At 42.0% G+C, this 25,848-nt stretch overlaps 1 protein-coding gene across 1 annotated transcript in view; it reads left to right on the forward strand.

Moving 5' to 3' along the window:
- Positions 1–25,848, forward strand: part of LOC139290437 (collagen alpha-6(VI) chain-like) — a 53,449-nt gene that overhangs the window by 24,946 nt on the left and 2,655 nt on the right. Inside the window, exons 10-40 of the mRNA XM_070912220.1 lie at positions 45–623; positions 987–1,565; positions 1,676–2,031; positions 2,926–3,004; positions 3,170–3,315; positions 5,025–5,117; positions 6,386–6,439; positions 6,949–7,020; positions 7,158–7,184; positions 7,344–7,388; positions 7,810–7,863; positions 8,660–8,722; positions 9,809–9,874; positions 10,237–10,290; positions 10,790–10,825; positions 10,931–10,993; positions 11,151–11,213; positions 16,263–16,325; positions 16,806–16,868; positions 16,949–16,999; positions 17,138–17,173; positions 20,356–20,418; positions 20,499–20,561; positions 21,049–21,084; positions 21,174–21,210; positions 21,306–21,317; positions 21,574–22,067; positions 23,040–23,130; positions 23,851–24,504; positions 24,941–25,028; positions 25,353–25,507. Coding sequence (XP_070768321.1) covers positions 45–623; positions 987–1,565; positions 1,676–2,031; positions 2,926–3,004; positions 3,170–3,315; positions 5,025–5,117; positions 6,386–6,439; positions 6,949–7,020; positions 7,158–7,184; positions 7,344–7,388; positions 7,810–7,863; positions 8,660–8,722; positions 9,809–9,874; positions 10,237–10,290; positions 10,790–10,825; positions 10,931–10,993; positions 11,151–11,213; positions 16,263–16,325; positions 16,806–16,868; positions 16,949–16,999; positions 17,138–17,173; positions 20,356–20,418; positions 20,499–20,561; positions 21,049–21,084; positions 21,174–21,210; positions 21,306–21,317; positions 21,574–22,067; positions 23,040–23,130; positions 23,851–24,504; positions 24,941–25,028; positions 25,353–25,507 — 4,335 coding nt within the window. The remainder of the gene's footprint in view (positions 1–44; positions 624–986; positions 1,566–1,675; positions 2,032–2,925; positions 3,005–3,169; positions 3,316–5,024; positions 5,118–6,385; positions 6,440–6,948; positions 7,021–7,157; positions 7,185–7,343; positions 7,389–7,809; positions 7,864–8,659; positions 8,723–9,808; positions 9,875–10,236; positions 10,291–10,789; positions 10,826–10,930; positions 10,994–11,150; positions 11,214–16,262; positions 16,326–16,805; positions 16,869–16,948; positions 17,000–17,137; positions 17,174–20,355; positions 20,419–20,498; positions 20,562–21,048; positions 21,085–21,173; positions 21,211–21,305; positions 21,318–21,573; positions 22,068–23,039; positions 23,131–23,850; positions 24,505–24,940; positions 25,029–25,352; positions 25,508–25,848) is intronic.

Below are 25,848 nucleotides of genomic sequence, written 5' to 3' on the forward strand. Positions count from 1 at the left end.
CCCCTCTGATCCCATTTGCTCTTTGTCCTTTTGTTTCCAACCAGAGTGTAAGAAGACAGAAAAGGCTGACATTATTTTCCTGGTGGATGGCTCCACAAGCATAACCCTGAGCAAGTTTAGAAGCATGCAGAAGTTTATGCAGTCAATGGTGAACCAAACCACAGTTGGGAAGAATCTGACTCGCTTTGGGGTCATTCTCTACTCCACCGACCCCAATTCTATTTTTACTCTGAAACAGTATGACTCCAAACGAGAGGTTATTAATGCTATATCAGCACTGAAGTCCCCATATGGAGACACCTATACTGGCAAGGCTTTGGCATACTCTTTAGACTTCTTTAACAATGAACATGGTGGTCGGGCGGCTCTCCAGGTGCCACAGGTTCTCGTGGTGATCACAGATGGTGATGCTACTGACCGTAACAATCTGGTTGCGCCCTCCGTGGCACTGCGGGACAAAGGGATCAACGTCTTCAGTATCGGAGTTGAAGGAGCCAACAGGACACAACTGGAGATCATGGCTGGTCATGACTCATCCAGAGTTTTCTACGTGGACAATTTTGAAGCCCTGGAAACTCTATACAAGAATATTACTCATGTCCTCTGCAATTCCACCAAGCCAGGTAAGAGGCAAAAGTGTCACAGCACCTTTGTACACAGTAGTTCTAAACCTTGACCTACCATTACATGAATTTTGTCAAATATACAAGCAATCTATGAAATGTACTGCAATTTCTTCAAGCATATCTACATACAAGGCAATACTGATATACCTGTGATAAGTGAATATCAGCCAATAATGTCATCCTAGCAACATATCCATTGGGCTCTAAATGTGAGTGCATTATAAACCAGATGGGTCAGGGCCACAAAAATAATTGAGTGTTGAAAGCTACCAAGAATAAATTCAAATGAACTTGAGGTGCAGTAAGTATATGGCACAGTTATTTATTAGTAATGTGGACACATTTCCTTTACTTTTGCAGTTTGTGAAAAACAGAAGGCTGACTTGGTCTTCCTAATCGATCAGTCTGGCAGCATTGACGCAAACGACTACATCACCATGAAAAAGTTCACAACAGAATTGGTGAACAGCTTCAAAGTCAGTGAAGATTTAGTGCGTGTAGGACTTGCCCAGTTCAGCAGCACTTTTCAGAATGAATTTCATCTCAACCAGTACTACACCGAGCAAGCTGTGGCCAAGCACATCTTGAATATGCAGCAGTTTGGTGGAGGCACCAACATCGGACTGGCCCTGGATTCTATCAGGGATTATTTTGAGGCGTCCCGGGGCAGCCGTAGATCTGCTGGGATCTCCCAGAATCTCGTGCTGATCACAGATGGTGACTCGCAGGATGATGTGGAGGATGCAGCTGATCGTCTCAGGGCTCTGGGGATCGAGGTTTTTGCCGTTGGCATTGGAAACGTCCACAAGCTGGAGCTCCTGCAGATCACTGGCACCCCGGACAGGCTGTTTACTGTGCAGAACTTTGGCAGTTTGGAAACGATCAAGCAAAAGGTGGTTGACACAATCTGCAAATCCAAACCCCCCAAAGATCCTTCTGGTGAGTTTAAAAGTGCGACTTTGTCTCTCTGTCTGTCTCCCCTTCTTTCCCACCATATTCCTCTGTGTCTATGACTGCCGAAGGTAAAGACATATTTCCCTTTGCTGCAGACTGCAGCATTGACATCGCCATGGGATTCGATATTTCTCGAAGAACCGGAGCTCCTGGTGAGATGCTGATCAGCGGCCACACCAAGCTCCAGACCTTCCTGCCGGAGATCGCCCATTACGTTTCCACGGTACAAGGCCTGTGCTGCGTCGGCCCCGCACCCGTCAAGACCAACATCGCCTACAGAGTGGTGAGTCGTGATGGACGTTCCCTGTACGACTTCAACTTTGAGGGCTACAGCGACGATGTGGTGAAGAAAGTCATGACCTTGAATTTGGCAGAGCCCACTTACTTCAACACCGCCCTGCTGAAATCCTTCGGGGACAAGTTCACCGCCGAGTCCAGAGCTGGCGTGAAGGTGAGTCACAAAGTCTTACATACACAGAAACCCCCCCTCTATCATTTTGTTCTTCACATCCCAGTCTAAGACACGTTTTATAAAGGTGATGTTTTTCTGTATTTAATTGATCTGAGTTGGAACTGGTGGAGAATTTTCCCAAACTCTTCACCTTCTCAGAAATCACATCAGTTGCTTGTTAACTAAAGACATTACACTGATCAGTCTGGACAGTTTTGCACTTAAATAAAACAAAAACCAGCAATGAGAAGGGAAAGGAGTCTTTCAAGACCAAAGATATTATTCCAGCTTTTGTTTCACTCATCACAGAAGAACTGTTCAATTCTTTCATATTGTTTCCTGCAGACGTGAACAGAACTACTGAGCTCAGTCAGATTTTTAAGTGTGGAAAGAGTTGCCTGGAATAAGTGGACTTTTTAGTCCACTTTAACATAATTAGACTACTTTCTGCAATTGATGACATTAGATTCATGAGGGTCTGACTGTGTGATTTGTGATTCATTGTTAAAGACTCAATTTCAGTTCGACACAATTGATTTTCAAAGTTTTCCACGTGGTTGTTCAAACATTCTGGATCTCATTGTGCTGCCAAACCACAAATCTGGCTCTAACATGGGATTAAAGAAGCCACATGTTAGGGTTAGAGTTGTGAAACCGTGCTAAATTATTATTATTGATTACCATTCAGTCACTAATAATCTTTAATAACTCCCACTCCCCTTGATCTGTTCTCCGTGGTTGAGTGATTAAATATGGCTTTTTAGCTTTGGACATCTATGATAGTTGTTTCTTTACCTTCAGTTGAATGATGGTCTGAAGAATTTGCAGACCTGTCAGAATAAGGAGATGAGATTTTCTTATGAATTAAAACACGTGACCAACCTCGTCCATCAGGTGCTGGTGATCTTCTCAGACGGACTCGATGAAGACGTGATGAAACTGGAGCAGGAATCAGAGCTGCTGCGACAGTCTGGTAAAAACTGAGAGAGCATTTCTTCTGCTCATAATGACACAATTATGTTTAAATGATCAAGTAGATTGTGTAAATTCAACATGTTTTGTTGTGTATTAAGGTGGCAGCTAATACAGTGGTTTGTAGGGAAATAACAGATAACTCTTCTTTTGTGTGATTCTGCAGGGGTCAGCGCTCTGCTGACGGTGGCTCTGGAGGGAGCGCGTGACCCCGCCCAGCTGCAGATGGTGGAGTTTGGCCGAGGATTCGGCTACAAGCTTCCTCTCAGCATCGGCATGCAGAGTGTCGGCAGCACCATCCTCAAACAGATTGTAAGTCATTCGTGTCTCTGGTAACCGCGGGGACAACCTGCCACTTTATTCACACCAACAAAGTGTCTACCGCTTGTAGAGTGACTTCCTATTTACATATTCAGTTCTGATTGGGCAGATCTCTACAAGAGAATAAAATGACACTTCACATTCTATAATAAAATCCGGAAATAGGTTATTTTATTTAAGTAAACTCACCCTCTTGGTTCAAAGTATTTTTATGCTTTTTACACTAGCATTGGTTACACTAGCACCTAATGCTTACCTCCTGAAAGACCGTTATCAAAGGGAAACGCTGGCCTAGTTACATCAAACTCTGTCCAACAACAACCATTTTACATTTTGTATCTTGTTTATTGAACAGTTGTTGAAGGCGATATGTACAATTGAGACATTATGGTTTTAGCAGCATTTACACCTATTTCTTAACAACCCCCCCCCCCCGTGACATTGCGACTACTTACCGTAGGACGGCTAGATGGTAAAATGTGTTAAAACTGTAAATTTTAGGGGACGTATTTGTACCATCCACTGCCAATCAGCCGTCTAGCAGTGCGTTTTATTTCATGCTTTTCATCTGGATGTTTGTCAGTTACTATGCTAATTCATGTGACTACAGTGCGTTGTTGTTGTTGCAGTGGTATGTGTGAATGCCATATAAATAACATAAAACTTCATGAGACTGTTAATGAAAAACTGTTTCCCTTGAAATGGGGATATTGATACTATTGTTTTCTGGTTTGAGTCTGGTGTCCGTGGAACTAATTCATGACCTTTTTGCAGTAGATCACAGCTGAAAGTTTTAGAGTTGAGAATGAAGTGATGGAGGGATCCTTTCATTTTCTCAGCATGATGAGAATCACAGAAACTCATTAGTTCAGACAAGCCTTTCCTGTCCTGACGTGTCTGTTTGCAGGAATGGAAACCAGAAGAAAGCCTCAGGGAAGTGCTGGTTGAAGAAAATATGTAAATTACTCACCATGTTAAGGAATAGCCATTGGCAAAAAAAAGACTTGTGTGGTTTAGTGGAATGCATGTCTCAACTTTTGTTAACAGTTTTCTCCTATTCTTGAGAAGTACACATGTACTGTGTGTACACATAACACAGTTAGAAAAACAGCCGCTGAAACCTTCGGCAACCTTCTTTTTCTTTTCTTTTCTTCTTCTTCGTGTCTTTACAAAGAATAAAAACAAGCCTTGGCCTTTTTGTCACATATCCAGATAACTGTTTCTAAAGGAAAATGTTAAGCAAACTAAATTTGTTATGGGAAAAAAATAATAACTACTGTTTTTAAATTTTATTGAAAGTTTGAACAAAGACAAACAAGGATCACTTAACTTAATAAGAGACCTATCAGACATAAACATCCATTTATATACACAAACAAAAGAAAGAGCAACAAAACACACACACACACACACACACTTCTGTATTTCAGCAGTATCCAATAATACCTACTTTAAAGATAAATACAGGTTTTAGATGGTAAACAATATCAAACCCAACATGAAGCAAACTGCATAAGAGATCCCAGAGTTAAATGTACACATCATGGATTTAAGTTTCGCTGTATATGTTCCTGATTCTCTCTGCAGTAAACTCTAAAATCCCTCAATGTTTGTTTTTATAAATGAAGTTCATAGAAAGAAATCAGAGAATGTGTTTCATGCACATTGTTTTGTCCTCTGCTCTCTCTCTCTCTCTGCAGGACACGGTGTCAGATAGGGAGTGCTGCAACGTCATGTGCAAATGTTCGGGACATGAAGGCATCCGTGGCTCTCGGGGCCCCCCGGGGTCAAAGGTGACAGGAATACACACACCTTGAACATCATGTTGAGAACGTTTGTGAAAATGTGCCAAAAGCAATAAGATGGCTGGTCTGGACTGAGAACAAGCAGACACTTGCAGTGATTTCTGAAAACAGGCAACAGGCACCTGGTTCAGCTTTTATAAATCCCATTTTAATGCATTCTGAGGTCAATGTTAAAAGTTTACTGTTACAGAAGGAAAGGCATGAAACACTTCTTTGTGTGTCAGCAGTAAAAGTACTTATGCAGTAAAATGTCTCCTGTGACCGATATCTGATTCTATCTGACAATATTAGATTATTAATACTGACGCATCAATGTTGGAGCAGCATTTTACTGTTGTAGCTGCTCCAGGTGGAGCTAGTTTAACTACTTTATATACAGTTAGCTAGTTTAACTGCTTTATATACAGTTAGCTAGTTTAACTGCTTTATATACAGTTAACTAGTTTTAACTGCTTTATATACAGTTAGCTAGTTTAACTGCTTTATATACAGTTATCTAATTTAACTGCTTTATATACAGTTAGCTAGTTTAAATACTTTATATACAGTTAGCTAGTTTTAACTGCTTTATATACAGTTAGCTAGTTTAACTACTTTATATACAGTTAGCTAGTTTAACTGCTTTATATACAGTTAACTAGTTTAAATACTTTATATACAGTTAGCTAGTTTAACTGCTTTATATACAGTTAACTAGTTTAACTGCTTTATATACAGTTAGCTAGTTTAACTACTTTATATACAGTTAACTAGTTTAACTGCTTTATATACAGTTAGCTAGTTTAAATACTTTATATACAGTTAGCTAGTTTAACTACTTTATATACAGTTAGCTAGCTTAACTGCTTTATATACAGTTAACTATTTTAACTGCTTTATATACAGTTAGCTAATTTTAACTGCTTTATATACAGTGAGCTAGTTTAACTACTTTATATACAGTTAGCTAGTTTAACTACTTTATATACAGTTAGCTAGTTTAACTGCTTTATATACAGTTAACTATTTTAACTGCTTTATATACAGTTAGCTAGTTTAACTGCTTTATATACAGTTAACTATTTTAACTGCTTTATATACAGTTAGCTAGTTCTAACTGCTTTATATACAGTTAGCTAGTTTTCAGAAAAGTGGTGGAAATTTAAATAAGAATCGTCTAGAAATGTTTCTTGAAGTTGGTTGCCTTACTTACTGATATTTTACCTTTTAATTTTCAGTTTTTCAGCCTCTGAGCCTGTTGTGTGTTTTATAAACAGGGTGTGTCTGGACAGAAGGGTTTCCCCGGATTCCCAGGAGAGGAGGGCGTCGCTGTGAGTACTTCCTTATTCAGTTTAAACATATTTACTCTTTTTCATTTTAAACTTAATATTTGACCAGATAGTAGTTACACTGGTTGCTGCAGATGAAGGTTTGTTCTTAACTGCTCAAGGCAGACGTTTTCCATTTTCAACATTAGATGTGCCTCAAGAGTCCATTAAAAGCTGTATTACGGTAAACTAAATAATAAAACTCCATATACTTGGCTACCATACATACACGTGTACTCTGCTGCTGAAACATCATGTACGCTGGAGAACAGTTGAACTCCTTCAAAACAAATTATCATTGCTGTTACACACAGAAATAAGTGCTCATTTTCTCATCGACAGCATGTAGTTTGTAAAATCCTCTAGAACTGTAATGATTCATTGATCCAATAATTGTTAAAACTCCAAATATTCCTCAGTAGCAGCTTCTCCAGCTGAATATGTTTTAGTTTTAGACTTCTGGTTGGACTCCTCTGTGCTGCATCACGGCTCACGTTGTTTGTATGTTGCAGGGAGAGCGAGGGCGTCCTGGACCGAGTGGACCTCAGGGTGTCCAGGGTTGTTCTGGCCTCAGAGGACAGAAGGTACGGCACTGCTCAATACTACTGAGCTCTGCTTCATATATTAGTGCTCAGTAATTATGCATATAGTTTGATAGAAGCAGCTGTTGTTTGTCAGGTGTTGATGATGCGTGTCTGACTCCTGCTGTTTGTGTCTGCAGGGCTACCGAGGCCTCCGGGGAAACAGGGTGAGTGACTCAGGCCTGCTGGAATGTAGTAAAGTCAATTAAGTGAGGAAGTCATGTGACGTGCTGTATGTACTGAGGAATGTTTGGACAAACATTAAAGAGATAGAGTCAAATGACCCAGAGAAAAGGAAATCTTCTGTGACACTCGATTCGTTGCAGGGTGAAGACGGAGAAGACGGACTGGACGGAGTCAACGGAGAACAGGTACGAACTTCAGCAACTGCATCTGCTCATCTGCATAAAGAATAACGAAAATCATTACACGTCATGATCAAGTATCGCTGTAATCTCTATAACTTTTCAAACTGAGAGGCGTCTCCCCGGGGGGGGCCTGAGAATCCTCCTGTTTGTAAGTTTCCTTCAGTGTCTCAGTGATCAGTGATAGTTGTCTGTCCGTCCATGAGGACGCTGCAGACAGGAGCTGCTAACAGCTGATTCAGCTGCTTTCATGGAGACCAGTCATAATCAACAAACTAATAAGATCAGCTGATACTGTCGATGATGTTGAGATGCAGAAGATCTCTGTTTTTGTTTTCATAATGGAGGAAATGAGTGGGTGTGTTCAGGAAATAAGCTGATTGGAGGGATTTTCGGTCCTGAACGGTTTCTGGTTTTGTGTTTGCAGGGAGTGACGGGAAAAGATGGAGGTCGAGGAGAGAGAGGAAACTCAGGAAACCCAGTAAAACAACCTTTCCATCTTCTCTTCTGTTTAGAGAGCAACACACGAAACCCTCATCTGTATTTTCACATTTTTAATATTGGTTAACATCACTGAAAATGTAAACAGGTATTTTTCAACTGTTCAACCAAGGCTTTAACTTTGAAACAAAATTAAAAGTCAAAGTAAAAGCAAGCAGGAAAAACACGTGATTATGTTGTATATTAAAAAACAATCGATAGACATAAACTATATTATTGCTAATACAAGTTTTCTTTGCATGTTAGTTTGTCTTATTGTTAATTAACAATTACATTTAATTTAATGATTAAAGACTTTAAATAATTTACATGGAGCATTTAATTGGGATAATGAGAATTTTGTATTTTGTGTAACATAACATAACATAACATTCATAATTAATAATAACTCATATAACATTCATGTAATTGTTGCTACAGTAATACTTCTTTAAATACTTTATATTCAAATTTTATTTAAATTATATACTTACATAGATACTTGCAATACTGCTCAATATTCATGATCCCAGTATATTTATACAGTTGTCGTATTAATGATTAATCTCTAATATTCTGTCTCCATTTGTTTAATGTGGTTTTATTGTTCATTGGTGTGTTTCGTTGAACAGTCTGGAGCTGGTTCTGTATCTGTAGTCCTGTAGTTTGGTGGAATTCCCCTTTAGCTCCATCAGATGAGGCCGTCACATTATGGTGACGGAGAGGAGCCCGGAGGTGTTGACGTCTGACCTCTGACCTCCGGCTGCTTGATTGACAGATTGAACTGTCGTCCTCAGGGTATCCCAGGTATCAGAGGGGAGGCGGGGCTGAAAGGACAGCGAGGACTGAGAGGAGATCCGGTGAGTCCCAACATTTCCTCTCTCTCTCTCTCTGGATGGGTGGATTTTAAATCTATATAAAATCAGTATATATGCAGTATATATAAAATAAACATTCAGTTTGAATATGGATAGTTTGCATGTTTTCATTTTTTATTACTGTTTTACAACCATAAATGACTGAATTTGTGGAGTTTTGCAACATTTTGTCATTATTTTGCAAAAGAATATTATGTTTACGTGTTGCTGCAGGTTTGTTAGCTTGTTAGAGGTGATACAAGGTTAGGGAGTAAGTTCTGCCTGATAAGACAACTTCAGGGCTAATAAAACCCCACAGGATAGAAACACAGACTAAGATCTGAGATCAAGGACTGATTTTGTTTGGCTTGGACTCATAACTTTGGTTTTGAATTGGACACGTTTGTGAACATTCTTCCAATTTGATTAACGTTTGCATGAACATTGAAGGAACTAGACAAAATGTCAAACTCATAGAAGATTAATGATTAATATTTGATTCTCACTGATTTCCTCTCTGAATGCATGTGATTAGTAGAGGATTTGGAAGACCCTGGTTTTGGATGTTATCACTGTTACATGAATGCAGCCTGATCAAGACGCCCACACTGGGATCAAGCCGGGAGTCTGTATCTTTGTTCCCAAATATTTAATATTTTAAATATTTAAGATGGATTCTGCTCATCTTACGACGTGTTTATACAGCATAATATCAATAATAGCTCAGTGAAACCAGGGCGTTGACAGCAGGTTTGGATGTTTCTGTGAGAGTCGTTGGTTTGGTTTAAAACTGAAGACCATACTGGGAAACATCCTATCAGCTGAGAGTTTCAGTTGTTACTCCTTGATAGCTTTACAAACACTGACACTTCTGCTCAATTAGTCTTCTCATCGTCTCTGCAGTCTCATCACAAATCACAGAAGATCAACAGTAAATGGTTTCACCGTCAGTGAGTAATATCAGCTCTGTGTTGTTACAGCCAAACACAGCTGGAACACAGCTGGAAGCTCCACTTTAGGAAACTAAACACTACGTGGAGTTTATCCTTTAGGACGTACTGAGTTAAGACTTTGCGTTTTGTCTGATAGGGTGAACCGGGTGCCGACAACACCGCCCCAGGAGCCAAAGGAGACCCCGGGAACCCAGGTTTACCGGTAAGAAACACCGCAGACTGGACGGGAGTTTAAGAGCAACAGAGCAGAGTTATATCAGGTGATCGGGTCAGAGGTCTGCTCCCTGTGGATCAACACAGAAGCGCCGCTGCTGTGTTTTGTTGTGTTCCTGATTGCAGTGACTCCTTTGTTTCTGAATTCAGGTTTTCATTAACAAGGAACTTCTTAAAATGCTAACTTTAGTTTACCATCAGCTCTACTTTAACTATTTGTTAAGTAAATACTGCGAAGAAGTCTCAGTTTGACAAATGATCTAGTTTGTAATTGAGTCCTAAATCTTATTTTGTCAAAAACAATCTCATCCTGTGTCACTCTGCTGAAATGTGATGTATTTATATACCCAGGGTGCACCTGGACAGGACGGGCGGCCAGGTGAGGGTGGGATCGCTGGAAACCTGGTGAGATGCTTTTGACAGTCAGACTGTAGATAATTAATATTACAAAATGAAACTCTCTGCTGTTGTCTGGTCAGTTTGTTCTCTGTGTGCCGGTGCTGCATCATGTTCTGTGACCTGATGAGGAAGTCCGGTCTTGACTGACAGCCGGCAGAAAGTGAACAGTCGTAGAAGTAAACAGAAGTAAACGTATACAAGTTATATAAGTTCTTTACTGGTCATAATTGAAAATAGTGATGTACAGGTGTACTCCGGGACACTGTGACATCACTGGTGGGTGTGGTTAAAGGTGCAACACCTGTGAGGGGGTCAGAGTCAGAGAGGACAGAGGAACACTTATCAGCATTAACACTTTCAGCAGCTGTTGAACAGATGTAGTAAAGCTAATCAGGAAAAATGGAGCCTGTGAAATACATGAAATACATCAATAATCAATAATAACAGAGACTAATACATGACTCATGACATCTCTGTATAATTCAACTGTTTTTCTGCCGTTCAGGGTCCAGATGGAAGAAGAGGGCCAGCCGGTGAGAAGGTAGGAGAGGAACTCAAACAACACTCAGTGCTGCTGGTACTGGTTTATACACAGCAAACTCCCTCTTTAAACTCTGTGTGTGTGTGTGTGTGTGTTGTCCTGCAGGGTGCACCTGGACAGCCAGGAGCTCCAGGACTCCAAGGCAGCCCAGGTCCTTCAGGTTCACAGGTGAGTGATCAGGGCTGCCACTTGTGAGAAGATGAAGCCAGATGACAAAGTCGTTAGTAATGAATCGAGTTCAACATGAGAAGGAACTCCTTCCAACTGTCCACGATCTGTCCTCATACTGTTTTAAACTGTGTCTCCATGCTTGTTGTCCCTGCAGGGTTCCAGAGGGGTCAGAAGTCAACCTGGACCCAGAGGAATCACTGGTCTACCTGGACCTCAGGTCAGTACATCACCTGTACTTTTACTCCACTTCACCAACAAACAGGAACGTCAGCTGCTGTAAAGACGGAGTGACATGCTCACTTCGACATCTGAGACATCTGAGACATCTGAGACATCTGACTTTGAACAAGTGATAAAACACCTTGAAAGGATTCAGATGGAATGAAGTCCTCAGTGGCTCCATGAAAACAGCTTCGCATCATTTAGTACTAATTCATCGTTGTTAGATAAGAAACTATGAGGAAGAAATGACTCCGATAGTCCTACTTTCTTCTCTAGAAATGAATAAAGCAGCCAACAGATTCTCCCGTTTTAAAATCACAATATCAACGTATTCCTCAAGTGTTACTGATATGTTCTGTTTGTGCAGCTTCATTTGAAAACCTGGAACAGTCAGTTAAATATTTACAAAGACAGAGAGAGTACTCAGTGCAGTTTTATCAAGTCGCTGATGTTCAGATATGAAAATGTACAGAATCCGAGCCAAGAGAGAGAAAACGTTCAGTAAATATTGATGCAGAGTTCTCATTTTTTCTGGACTCCTGAGATCCAGCAGGTCATCATGTTTGGCTGTTTATTTCACACAGACATAGACATAACACTCGAGGACCCACAGGCTGAGATATATAGTACTGAAGCCATTAAACGCAGGAGAAATACTGAATTATTTGTGTAATTTATGTTATGTGTAAGTCTTTTGTTGTAGACGTATATTCCCCCAAATCGTTGCTAAAACCCCCAAATAATACAGAGGACACGATCTCAGTGTCCTCAGTGGTTTTTGCAGGACGTAAGATTTATTTAAAAATAAATGCCCAAACATTTCAGTAATTAAATGTATTTAATAACATTTTCAGTTTAAACTTTAACTCTTGATTTGGTTTATTAAGAGTTGATGGGTGATGAACAGCCCTCCTGTCTGTCTCCTGAATGCGCCACAGATTCATAATTATCCTGAAGACTCTATTTAACGAGTGCGGGAAGTGTTAGTTCATTTTGTGGTCGCCGTATTTGACGCCTTAATCGCTGCATGTCACAAATCCTGAAGACTCTGACAGATGAAGTCACTGATGCTGCTGTCGCCAGACGTCTGGGTCTCATCTGGTCTCATCTGGTCTCATCTGGTCTCTGGTTCCAGTTAACAGGCCAGTAGTCTGCCATGTTCCCGCTCAGTTATTGTTGTTAGTCCAGCAGGTGGGAACAAATTCTATTGAGAATATGTGTTGTCGAGGTTCAGATTGTGGCTGTTTCAGTCCGTTAAGTCTCCTCCATGTGTTTTATAGATCTGACCCGCCCTCAAATTATCTTTATTTATGAGCAGCATGGAGGTCGTTAAATGAATCAGCCACAAATTAGTGTCAGAAAGAACTTCTCACAGCCGATTCTTTCCAAAGACTAATTGGGAAATAAGAAAGTGTCGCCAGGCAGACTGACAGTATGAAGTCTTGTGTGGAGGAATATGAAGGTGTTGCACAAACACATGTGTTCCTCGAGCTGCAGGGACGGACAGAAACCCTCTCCTCTTCTTCACTGAGAACAACGATGCGTTCAGAGTGCAGTGGGGCACGACAGCGCTGCTTTAGGGGCCTAGTGTTTCCCATCACAGTCTAATATGTCATGACAAACACAGGATGTGGACACTTACTAATATTACTGATATTAGTGATGAAATCTCCTGCATCAAAACACAAAGTTATATAAAGCGAACCAGGCCTTTATCAGAGAACCAGGTCTTTATCAGAGAACCAGGTCTTTATTAGAGAACCCGGCCTTTATTAAAGAACCAGGCCTTTATCAGAGAACCAAGTCTTTATTAGAGAACCAGGCCTTTATCAGAGAACCAGGCCTTTATTAAAGAACCCGGCCTTTATTAGAGAACCAGGCCTTTATTAAAGAACCCGGCCTTTATTAGAGAACCAGGCCTTTATTAGAGAACCAGGTCTTTATCAGAGAACCAGGCCTTTATTAAAGAACCCGGCCTTTATTAGAGAACCAGGCCTTTATTAAAGAACCAGGTCTTTATTAAAGAACCCGGCCTTTATTAGAGAACCAGGCCTTTATTAAAGAACCAGGCCTTTATTAAAGAACCCGGCCTTTATTAGAGAACCAGGTCTTTATTAGAGAACCAGGCCTTTATTAGAGAACCAGGTCTTTATCAGAGAACCAGGCCTTTATTAAAGAACCAGGCCTTTATCAGAGAACCAGGCCTTTATCAGAGAACCAGGCCTTTATCAGAGAACCAGGTCTTTATTAAAGAACCCGGCCTTTATTAGAGAACCAGGTCTTTATTAAAGAACCAGGTCTTTATCAGAGAACCCGGCCTTTATTAAAGAACCAGGCCTTTATCAGAGAACCAAGTCTTTATTAGAGAACCAGGCCTTTATCAGAGAACCAGGCCTTTATTAAAGAACCCGGCCTTTATTAGAGAACCAGGCCTTTATTAAAGAACCCGGCCTTTATTAGAGAACCAGGCCTTTATTAGAGAACCAGGCCTTTATTAGAGAACCAGGTCTTTATCAGAGAACCAGGCCTTTATTAAAGAACCCGGCCTTTATTAGAGAACCAGGCCTTTATTAAAGAACCAGGCCTTTATTAAAGAACCCGGCCTTTATTAGAGAACCAGGCCTTTATTAAAGAACCAGGCCTTTATTAGAGAACCCGGCCTTTATTAGAGAACCAGGTCTTTATTAGAGAACCAGGCCTTTATTAGAGAACCAGGTCTTTATCAGAGAACCAGGCCTTTATTAAAGAACCAGGCCTTTATCAGAGAACCAGGCCTTTATCAGAGAACCAGGTCTTTATTAAAGAACCAGGCCTTTATCAGAGAACCAGGTCTTTATTAAAGAACCCGGCCTTTATTAGAGAACCAGGCCTTTATCAGAGAACCAGGCCTTTATTAAAGAACCCGGCCTTTATTAGAGAACCAGGCCTTTATCAGAGAACCAGGCCTTTATCAGAGAACCAGGTCTTTATTAGAGAACCCGGCCTTTATTAAAGAACCAGGCCTTTATCAGAGAACCAAGTCTTTATTAAAGAACCAGGCCTTTATTAGAGAACCAGGCCTTTATTAGAGAACCAGGCCTTTATTAGAGAACCAGGTCTTTATCAGAGAACCAGGTCTTTATTAGAGAACCAGGCCTTTATTAAAGAACCAGGTCTTTATTAAAGAACCCGGCCTTTATTAGAGAACCAGGCCTTTATCAGAGAACCAGGTCTTTATTAAAGAACCCGGCCTTTATTAGAGAACCAGGTCTTTATTAAAGAACCAGGCCTTTATCAGAGAACCAGGTCTTTATTAAAGAACCCGGCCTTTATTAGAGAACCAGGCCTTTATCAGAGAACCAGGCCTTTATTAAAGAACCCGGCCTTTATTAGAGAACCAGGCCTTTATCAGAGAACCAGGCCTTTATCAGAGAACCAGGTCTTTATTAGAGAACCCGGCCTTTATTAAAGAACCAGGCCTTTATCAGAGAACCAAGTCTTTATTAAAGAACCAGGCCTTTATTAGAGAACCAGGCCTTTATTAGAGAACCAGGCCTTTATTAGAGAACCAGGTCTTTATCAGAGAACCAGGTCTTTATTAGAGAACCAGGCCTTTATTAAAGAACCAGGTCTTTATTAAAGAACCCGGCCTTTATTAGAGAACCAGGCCTTTATCAGAGAACCAGGCCTTTATTAAAGAACCCGGCCTTTATCAGAGAACCAGGTCTTTATTAAAGAACCCGGCCTTTATTAGAGAACCAGGCCTTTATCAGAGAACCAGGCCTTTATTAAAGAACCCGGCCTTTATTAGAGAACCAGGCCTTTATTAAAGAACCCGGCCTTTATTAGAGAACCAGGTCTTTATCAGAGAACCAGGTCTTTATTAGAGAACCCTTTATTAAAGAACCAGGTCTTTATCAGAGAACCAGGCCTTTATTAGAGAACCAGGTCTTTATCAGAGAACCAGGTCTTTATTAAAGAACCAGGTCTTTATTAGAGAACCAGGCCTTTATTAGAGAACCAGGTCTTTATCAGAGAACCAGGTCTTTATTAAAGAACCAGGTCTTTATTAGAGAACCAGGCCTTTATTAGAGAACCAGGTCTTAATCAGAGAACCAGGCCTTTATTAAACAACCAGGTCTTTATTAGAGAACCAGGCCTTTATTAGAGAACCAGGTCTTTATTAGAGAACCAGGCCTTTATCAGAGAACCAGGTCTTTATTAGAGAACCAGGCCTTTATTAGAGAACCAGGTCTTTATTAGAGAACCAGGCCAGAAGGTCTTGCTTTTTACAAGATATATTTCCATGAATAGAAACACAGACTTTATATTAAATCAGAGTAAAGTCAACTTTGTGTTTATTGAAATCGTTTGTTTCTCTTCTCAAACAGCTGAACCAAACTTTTTAGTTTGTGGTCTCATATTAGATCTGTCAGTAATTACAGTCAGCATCATTATTTAGTTTCTAACAGCTGGTGTTGAATTTAGATTTTCACGATGAGCTTCCAGAACGACAGTTCAGTTTTCTGAATGCTCATAAATTAGCTCCGTGATCACATCGTTGTCTCCAGTTAAATAGATGCTACAAACATCAAAAGTTATTACGTTTCTTTAGGAGCTGTTGCTGCTTAATGTTGCTGCTTGACTCTTATTTGTTAAACATAATAATTTCTCTCTTTATATATATTTATATTATTTAATCCATCAGTCACCCTTTATTAAAGCTACATTAGAAACTGTTTGCTGCTCATTAACAGCCACTGAGGAGCTTCTGCTGTGAGACTTTCTGATGAATTACAGCTCCGGCTGCTGTTTCAGTGTCGGCCATGTTTCCTTTCCACGTGAAATAAACCAAAAATGTTCCACAAAAAGTTCAAGAAATAAAAGCTGTGGCAGATGGAGCGCGACTCTCACCAGTTATCTCCAGTAAAGTGAGCGCCTGGTGGTCGGAGGTGTGAACACAAAAAATGTTTTGGGTGATGCATTCAGGGACGCTCAGACGATAGTGAACAGCTGATGTCGGCAAGCTGCTCTTGCTGCTCTGACTCTGTTGGTTTTCCTGCAGGGTGGACCAGGACTACCTGGAGGACCAGGATCAGCCGGACGCCATGGAGCTAACGGACAGAAGGTGTGTGACATCATCACCAGCAACACGTCACTGTTTCAATATTACAACAACAGGAAGTCACTCACTGCTGGTCAAATGTTGCACATACTTCTGTTATTTTAAGGTCTATAGAAGGACGGAAAGTATATAACTGATGTTACCGGAAGACGTCTTGTAGAGCTGCAACTATTAGTCGATTAATTGATTAATGGATCGTCAGCAGCTATTTGCAGATTTATTAATTCATTTGATTTTCTTTTTTTTCTTGGTTTATGTCTTTGCAAACTGAATCTCTTTGGGGTTTTAGACATCTGAAGACGTTTGACATTTTATTGATCCAACAACGGATCGATGAACCGAGAGAATAATCGGCAGATTAGTTGATAGTGAAAATAATCGTTAGTTGCTGCTCTAATGTCTTGTAATATTTTTAGATGAATAGCAGTGTCTTGTAAATGTTTGGCGTGATGTGAAAATAAAGACTGCTGTCTGTTGCTGAAGGGCCAACCAGGAGATCCAGGTGGTAAAGGGGTCCCAGGATCTCAGGGGCCCAGAGGAATGCCGGTGAGTAGCTGAGCTGCCTGCTGTGTTTGTGAATACTGTGGAATATAAACTAATATAAATCTCCGTCTGTGCTGTTTCAGGGTCAGGATGGCAAAGACGGTTATGGACCTGCAGGACCGAAAGGGGTCAAGGTAGAGGAGACCATTTCAATAAAGTGTCCTCTGATCTGACCCTGAGGAGGACAGATAACTCCTAAAATATCACACAGTACGTTTTTATATTAGGAGAAACATTAATAATGATGACTACTTATTTTCTTCTTGTTACAGGGAGATCCCGGTTTCCATGGTTACCCCGGTCTGCTGGTGAGTCGCACAGCAGATCAGATCTGGACGGTGACCCAGTTTGGGAACTTTTTGGGTCTTAACGTCAGTTTCAATTCCAAACATCACAGTGAGGCGTTTAAGGCTCCGACAGGCTGCGGGAAAGTCGGACGCCACTTCAGATGTTTAGAAACACAAGTATTAAATATAAAAACAGCAGAGTCACTTCACCTCTCAGGCTGACGACAGTAGAAGCAGCCAATGACAAGTAATGTCTTCGCTCGCTGCGTAACCATGGCAACCACGGAAACTACAGTGGGGAGTGACGGGAACGACACAGGAGCTGAGTCGACTCAAAGAACCAATCAGCAGGGAAAGCACGCTGCCTTTATGATGCTAGTACTGAGATACTTTGAGGTACTTTGAGGTACTTTGAGACACTTTGAGACACTTTAAGATACTTTGAGATACTTTGAGGTACTTTGAGATACTTTGAGACACTTTGAGATACTTTAAGATACTTTGAGATACTTTGAGATACTTTAAGATACTTTAAGATACTCTAAGGTACTTTGAGACACTTTGAGGTACTTTGAGATACTTTGAGACACTTTGAGGTACTTTGAGGTACTTTGAGACACTTTGAGGTACTTTAAGATAATTTGAGATACTTTGAGACACTTTAAGATACTTTGAGATACTTTGAGGTACTGTAAGATACTTTGAGATACTTTGAGATACTTTGAGGTACTTTAAGATACTTTGAGACACTTTAAGGTACTTTGAGGTACTTTGAGATACTTTGAGACACTTTAAGATACTTTGAGGTACTGTAAGATACTTTGAGACACTTTAAGATACTTTGAGGTACTTTGAGGTACTCTGAGGTACTTTAAGATACTTTGAGGTACTTTGAGACACTTTAAGGTACTTTGAGATACTTTAAGACACTTTAAGATACTTTGAGGTACTGTAAGATACTTTGAGACAATTTAAGATACTTTGAGGTACTTTGAGACACTTTGAGGTACTTTGAGGTACTTTGAGACACTTTGAGGTACTTTAAGATAATTTGAGATACTTTGAGACACTTTAAGATACTTTGAGATACTTTGAGGTACTGTAAGATACTTTGAGATACTTTGAGATACTTTGAGGTACTTTAAGATACTTTGAGACACTTTAAGGTACTTTGAGGTACTTTGAGATACTTTGAGACACTTTAAGATACTTTGAGGTACTGTAAGATACTTTGAGACACTTTAAGATACTTTGAGGTACTTTGAGGTACTCTGAGGTACTTTAAGATACTTTGAGGTACTTTGAGACACTTTAAGGTACTTTGAGATACTTTAAGACACTTTAAGATACTTTGAGGTACTGTAAGATACTTTGAGACAATTTAAGATACTTTGAGGTACTCTGAGGTACTTTGAGACACTTTAAGGTACTTTGAGGTACTCTGAGGTACTCTGAGGTACTTTGAGACACTTTAAGGTACTTTGAGGTACTTTGAGATACTTTGAGACACTTTAAGGTACTTTGAGGTACTCTGAGGTACTTTGAGACACTTTAAGGTACTTTGAGGTACTGTAAGATACTTTGAGACACTTTAAGGTACTTTGAGGTACTTTGAGATACTTTAAGGTACTTTGAGGTACTTTGAGATACTTTGAGACACTTTAAGATAGTTTGAGGTACTTTGAGGTACTCTGAGGTACTTTGAGACACTTTAAGATACTTTGAGGTACTGTAAGATACTTTGAGATACTTTAAGATACTTTGAGGTACTTTGAGATACTTTGAGACACTTTAAGGTACTTTGAGGTACTCTGAGGTACTTTGAGACACTTTGAGACACTTTAAGATACTATGAGATACTTTGAGATACTTTGAGACACTTTAAGGTACTTTGAGGTACTGTAAGATACTTTGAGACACTTTAAGGTACTTTGAGGTACTTTGAGATACTTTGAGACACTTTAAGATACTTTGAGATACTCTGAGGTACTTTGAGACACTTTAAGGTACTTTGAGGTACTTTGAGATACTTTGAGACACTTTAAGATACTTTGAGACACTTTAAGGTACTTTGAGGTACTTTGGGATAATTTGAGACACTTTAAGATACTTTGAGACACTTTAAGGTACTTTGAGGTACTTTGAGACACTTTAAGGTACTTTGAGATACTTTGAGATACTTTGAGACACTTTAAGATACTTTGAGGTACTTTGAGATACTCTGAGGTACTTTGAGACACTTTAAGGTACTTTACTTTGAGATACTTTGAGACACTTTAAGATACTTTGAGGTACTTTGAGATACTCTGAGGTACTTTGAGACACTTTGAGGTACTTTGAGATACTTTGAGACACTTTAAGGTACTTTGAGATACTCTGAGGTACTTTGAGACACTTTGAGACACTGTAAGGTACTTTGAGGTACTCTGAGGTACTTTGAGACACTTTAAGATACTTTGAGGTACTCTGAGGTACTCTGAGGTACTTTGAGATACTTTGAGACACTTTAAGATACTTTGAGGTACTCTGAGGTACTTTGAGACACTTTAAGATACTCTGAGGTACTCTGAGGTACTTTGAGGTACTCTGAGGTACTTTGAGACACTTTAAGGTACTTTGAGGTACTCTGAGGTACTTTGAGACACTTTGAGACACTTTAAGATACTTTGAGGTACTCTGAGGTACTTTGAGACACTTTAAGGTACTTTAAGGTACTCTGAGGTACTCTGAGGTACTTTGAGACACTTTAAGATACTTTGAGGTACTCTGAGGTACTCTGAGGTACTCTGAGGTACTTTGAGGGACCACCTGCTGCGGGGGGACAGTGCAGGAGCTGCGCAGCAGCAGGCGGAGGCGTTCAGGCAGCAGGATGGGGGGAAGCCACGAGCTGCTTGTTGTTGTGATTCATGTTACAACTAAAGGACGTTCAGAGTTGAGCGTGACACGAAGCTCAACTCCAACAGAGACACATGATCTGGGTGACGGAACTGAATTCGAGTTGTTGTAGTTTATTAATGGCTGAATGGATGTTATGCATACTGACGTTTGCTTGAGAGGAAGTCGACTCTTTCAGTAAGTGATGATGTTTAGATGTTTAGATATTCAAAGATAATACAGAGGCAACACATCAGAAACAGGAAGTCTGTTGACGTCCAAACAGTTGAGCTCACTGTGTGATATTAAAGTGTTTTTGTTGTGTTCAGGGCGAGGACGGCCTGCAGGGACCCAAAGGATATCTAGGACCTAAAGGGAACCGAGGCCGAGGGGTGAGAGTCCACTTTTGTACGAGATGTTAACAGAGTTTTTGTTTCTTCACTGACGGTTGTTTCTGGTCTGATCGATGCAGGGGAACTCAGGCAGGTCGGGAGAGTCAGGCGCGTCTGGAGAACCAGGACATCCAGGACACAGGGTGAGCATCATCATCATCATCATCATCATCATCATCCTTAAAAAGCCAGCGAATACAGACCACCTTAAATGACGTTTCAGCTTATCACCTTAAACCCGAGGCTTCAACAAACTGCTTCACGGATCCGTCAGTTAAACAAATAATCCATCAGAAACTTTTTCTGATAATCAAATAATAATGTTTTTAAGGAGGATTTAATGCTTTTCTTTGTCTTTCATGAGAGCAAATCGAATGTGTTTGCCCTTTTAAAGACTAAACGATTCATCAATTCATCGAACAAATAATCAGAAAATGAATTAATAATGAAAATAACTGTCAGTCGCGGCCCTACTTAACTCTTGTATTTGTATTAAACCTGTTAACAATCCGACAGGTGGATTTATGAAAACATTACATTCATAAACACAATCAGCTGTTGATTCAGAATACGAACTGATGATGAGTGAAGAAGAGAAAAGGTTAATAACGCCTCTTCTTCTCTTCTCAGGGTCCCAGAGGTCCACCTGGAGGCAAAGCCATGACTGTAAGTCCACCTTAAAACTTGCCCTGCCAACATTAAGGGAAATCTGAAATCCTGTTGTCAGTATTTATACATGGCGTCTGTCTTCTCAGGACTGCCAGCTGATCACCTACATCAGAGACAACTGTGGTAAGAAGCTGTTTCCTTGTTTCACAGGAGGACAGAGAGACACATGTCCTTTCAGTAACTGCAGTTCAACTCTAAATGATCTTTTCCCTCCACAGCTTGTTCCATCGGTACGTATCTCCACGTTAACAATCAGAGCAGAACGGTGAGTACAGAACTAGACCTCTGCTGCTGAGCAGGAACTCATCACAGCCTCCTCTTCATCAGCGCTTGTTGATGTTGGTGACGAAGGTCGGCAGTTCCACTCTCACATGGTTTACGTACAGTTGAATGTCTTGTTATGCTGCTTCATGTTCCCCTCAGGATCAGTACTTTCACTTTCTTCTCTGCTCTACTGAACATGAAGTCTTCTTCGTTGGTTTTCAGATCGATCAGAGTGCCCGGCCTACCCCACAGAGCTGGTGTTCGGTCTGGACATGTCCGAGGACGTGACCCCGGCGGCCTTCGAGAGGCAGCGCTCCGTCCTCCTCTCCCTGCTGGAGGACATCGCCATCGCAGAGAGCAACTGTCCGACGGGCGCTCGAGTCGCTGTGGTGGGTTACAGCGCCTACACCAAGTACCTGATCCGCTTCCAGGACTACCGCCGCAAGACACAGCTGATCGAGTCCGTGAAGAACATCGCCCTGGAGAGGACGTCCAACCAACGGCAGCTGGGGGCCGCCATGCGCTTTGTGGGTCAGAACGTCTTCAAACGCGTCCGTGCAGGAATGATGATGAGGAAGGTGGCGGTCTTCCTCTCCAACGGGCCCTCGCAGGATGTTACCGAGATCGTCACGGCCATGATGGAGTACCGCGGCCTCAACATCGTCCCGGCGGTCATCTCTCTGAGGAACGCTCCTGCTATTGGTCGAGCGATGGAGGTAGGTTTGGTTTGTCAGCACTTCATAAACCGGGAGCCTCAGGAGAACCTGAACCAGACACGTCACGGTTTGATCACTTCAACCTAAATGTACCAGCTGTAGCTCTGAGCACGCTGTAAACCGGTAACTCAGGTTCTCTAAAAGCAGCTCAGACTGTTTTTGGATGTTCTAAACTCATTTTCACAAACAGAGACGTGATGAGGACAGACACGTCCAGTCCTCATAGTCCCAGATATAATTTCACCTGGTCCAGAGGTCATACAGAGATATACATATCTATATTCAGCCTACGTTTGAACGTACCCCCCCTTCTCTCTTTGCATTATAAATCTGTGTGTCGTGTTAAAGCATCCGATAAAAATCTTCAAACATGGACCCCCCCCCCCGTCAGTCATATCCACACAGTGTCAACAGTGTCCTCCTGACACCTTTAATCCAGCTCAGCAGAGGGGACAGATGTCGTACCTTCCCTTTGATTCAATAAGGCCAAACTAATAAACTGACAGCCTACATGACCTCAGCTCTGGGAACATCTGGATCGGGGTGTTGCAGGTGTGATGACAGTCAAACTAAACACGGCTCTTCGGGCCTCATCACGACTCTGACAAACAGACAACGGACGGATTAGCGTTAATGCTTCGGCACTACAAACACTCTCAGCGCCGAACATCTGAGCAGCTCCTTTTCCTGCCAGGAGGTTTTCTTCTTTGGCTCTGAAACACAGGACTTCATTCCAAGTCCCATGTACAGCGTCTTTTATTCCCGGTTAAGATTATTTACATCCACCGCCTGCTGCCAGAAATGTGTCTTCAGCACCAAGAAACAACAGCTGTGCCTGAAAGTGATCCTGAGGCTCGTTTCAAGATGATTCCTGAGATGCGCTTGTAGTTTTCTTTAATCACGTGGCCCCAGGTCAGCTCACCAACACTGTTCCCAGACCTGTGATTAATGACAGCGGCTGTTTCTTCGCAGGTCGACGACTCAGGAAACTCCATCTTCACCGTGTTGGGGAGGGACATGGCTGCTGACCTGAGGAAGGTCAAGGACTGTGCGATCTGTTACGGTGAGCTGTGAGGCTCGTGCCTCCGCTGATATTCATACAAATCACGCAGTAATATTTCTGTTCAGCGCGTTTCAGTTTCTCTCACGATGTATTTACTCAAAGTAAAACCACCAAGTGTAGAATAGAAATCTGATGAGATCAAAATACTCTGATGACTCAAGTCTGTACTCAGAGTCCAGTCTTTGTTACGTCTCTGAAACCAGAAACACAAGAGCTAAAGTGGATTCAACAGCCTACAGTTTATTTGCTGTAACGTTAGCGACAGATGTTAGCATGCCCGGCTAACTGCTCTGCTATCTACAGTGTTACTGCCAAGGCCAACGCTTATAATAATAATAATAATGAACTTTATTAATATAGCACCTTTTAAAACACAGTTACAATGAAAACTGAACACATTATAAAACACTGACAGACTGCTGAGTCGGTCGCACACCATGAATAAAATCAACAGGAGCCTCTGTGGCCTCTGTGAATCAAAGTGGACCTTGGAACAACAAGGAGCGAAGCATCCGCTGATCTCAGGGGGCGGGAAGGGTCATACGGCAATAACAGATCTGATAACTGCCTCTCAGGTAACATCTTAAAATCTATTCTAAAAGCCGCCGGTAGCCGGTGGAAGGAAGCCGCGTTCGTCTTAATCAGCTGTAAAGTAAAGATACTTTAACTGCAGTGTACGTTGGATTTTAAATGGATGAGAACTTTGTCTTGGTTCTTCAGACCCCTGCAAACGTTCAGAGCAGTGCGCCTTCATCCAGGAGCCGGTGCAGCCTCAGGAGGTGGACTTGGACCTGGTCATGGTGGTGGACAGCTCCAGGGAGATGCAGGCTGATGAGTACGCCGGCGTCCAGCAGCTGCTGGGCTCTGTGGTGGAGCAGCTGGCCGTGAGCCCGCAGCCCCGCAGGGCCGGCAACCAGGCCCGGGTGGCTGTAGTCCAGCAGAGCGGCGCCCAGGTTACCAAGGCAGAGTTTGGCCTGCAGGCCTACCAGAACCACAACCTGATGAAGAGGCACCTGATCCAGAACATGCAGCAGCAGGCCGGCTCCTCTGCTCTGGGACAGGCACTGGAGTTCTCCCTGAAGGAGGTGCTCCTGAAGGCCAGCCAGCCCCGGAGGAGGAGGGCCCTGCTGACTGTGGTGGGCACCCAGACGTCTCACGAGGACCGAGCCAAGCTGCGCTACATCTCCCAGAAGGCCAAGTGCGAGGGGGTGGCGCTGTTCGTGGTGACGGTCGGCGATCGCTACGACCGGACGCAGGTGGAGGAGCTGGCCAGTCCGCCTGTACCGCAGCACCTGATCCACGTCGGCAGACTGAAGGCCGACGAGCAGGGCTACGCCCAGCGCTTCTTCAGGGTCTTCCTCTCCGCCCTCAACAGTAAGACCGGACTCAGACTCACGGCTGAGAGTTCGCATCGAATCAGTTTGTCAGCAGCAACAAACATGTACAAATACTGTTGTAAAGTACTATTTTGTACTTTTACTTGAGCTCTTCAACTGAATTCCACTTTATAGTTCACTTCACTACTTTTCAGAAGGAAATATCTCTTAATACTTTTTACTGCACGTTTGTTACTTTATGGTCAAAAGTTTATAATCAGTCTATAAACTGATTGTTGTTATAACATTAAAATACTGCCTACACATAATAATAATAATAATAATAATAATAATAATCCCATAATATAACATAGAACAACTGAAACCTGTTCTGCCTCTCGATACTTTAAGTACATTTTACTGAAAACACTTGTGTACTTTTTAAGTAACATTTAGAATGCAGGACTTCATGAATGTCCCTGTGTGTGTTTCAGAGGGAGTGAACTCGTATCCTCCTGCTGCTTTAAAACGGACCTGTGAGCAGCTGACGGACCAAGACGGAGGACAAACATTCATAAGCAGGTAAGAAGGTAGAGCCACACAGACCGCTGGTGTTATTATTCATCTACGATAGTAAACTAAACACCTTTGATCTGTTGGTCCAACACCTCTGGGACACTGGGACTCTGGGACACTGGGACACTGGGACTCTGGGACACTGGGACACTGGGACACTGGGACTCTGGGACACTGGGACAGGACAGTTGTCAGCTGCAGTTCTCTGTTAGGGGGAAACTGATGAAATGTGCTGCAGTGATCAGTTAGGAGGATCAGAGGGGTGAACAGAGGGAACTGATAGGACAGGAAGTGATGGTGAATCGGGGGCTCTGGCTGCTGTGTGTCCAGTCAGGAGCCGGCTGTGGTGGAGGAAGAGGAGGAGGAGGAGGAGGAGAGGTTTCAGGAGCAGACGGGAGGGAAGACTCAGACCGGCCAGCTGGACATCATCGACACTTTGACCAGAGGAGACGGCCAGGGGTTTCTCTCAGGAGATAACTTCAACGGTAGCCCCCCCCCCCCACACACACACACACACACTCTCTCAGAGCTGGTGAGACACATTCACTGCTGATTAGGTCAACACTGTAAATAATATAGATATTATAAAAAGACAAGATTACAACAAACAGAATGTGAAACACAACAAACGCTGAACTTGACTCTGAAACTCTGCGACAGGACGCCGTTCAGTCGCCAGCGCTCACGTTCTCAGACTCTCAGTCGGGGGGCTCGACTGCACATGTCAAACAAGTTGTGTGAAGTCTGAAAAATGTAAACCCCCCCCCCAGTATTAATATACATGTATGAACTGCTGACTGGTTTAGCAACAACTGTCATCAGGTTG

This window comes from Enoplosus armatus, chromosome 9 (genome assembly GCF_043641665.1).
Source record: "Enoplosus armatus isolate fEnoArm2 chromosome 9, fEnoArm2.hap1, whole genome shotgun sequence".
NCBI classification, from domain to species: Eukaryota; Metazoa; Chordata; class Actinopteri; order Centrarchiformes; family Enoplosidae; genus Enoplosus; species Enoplosus armatus.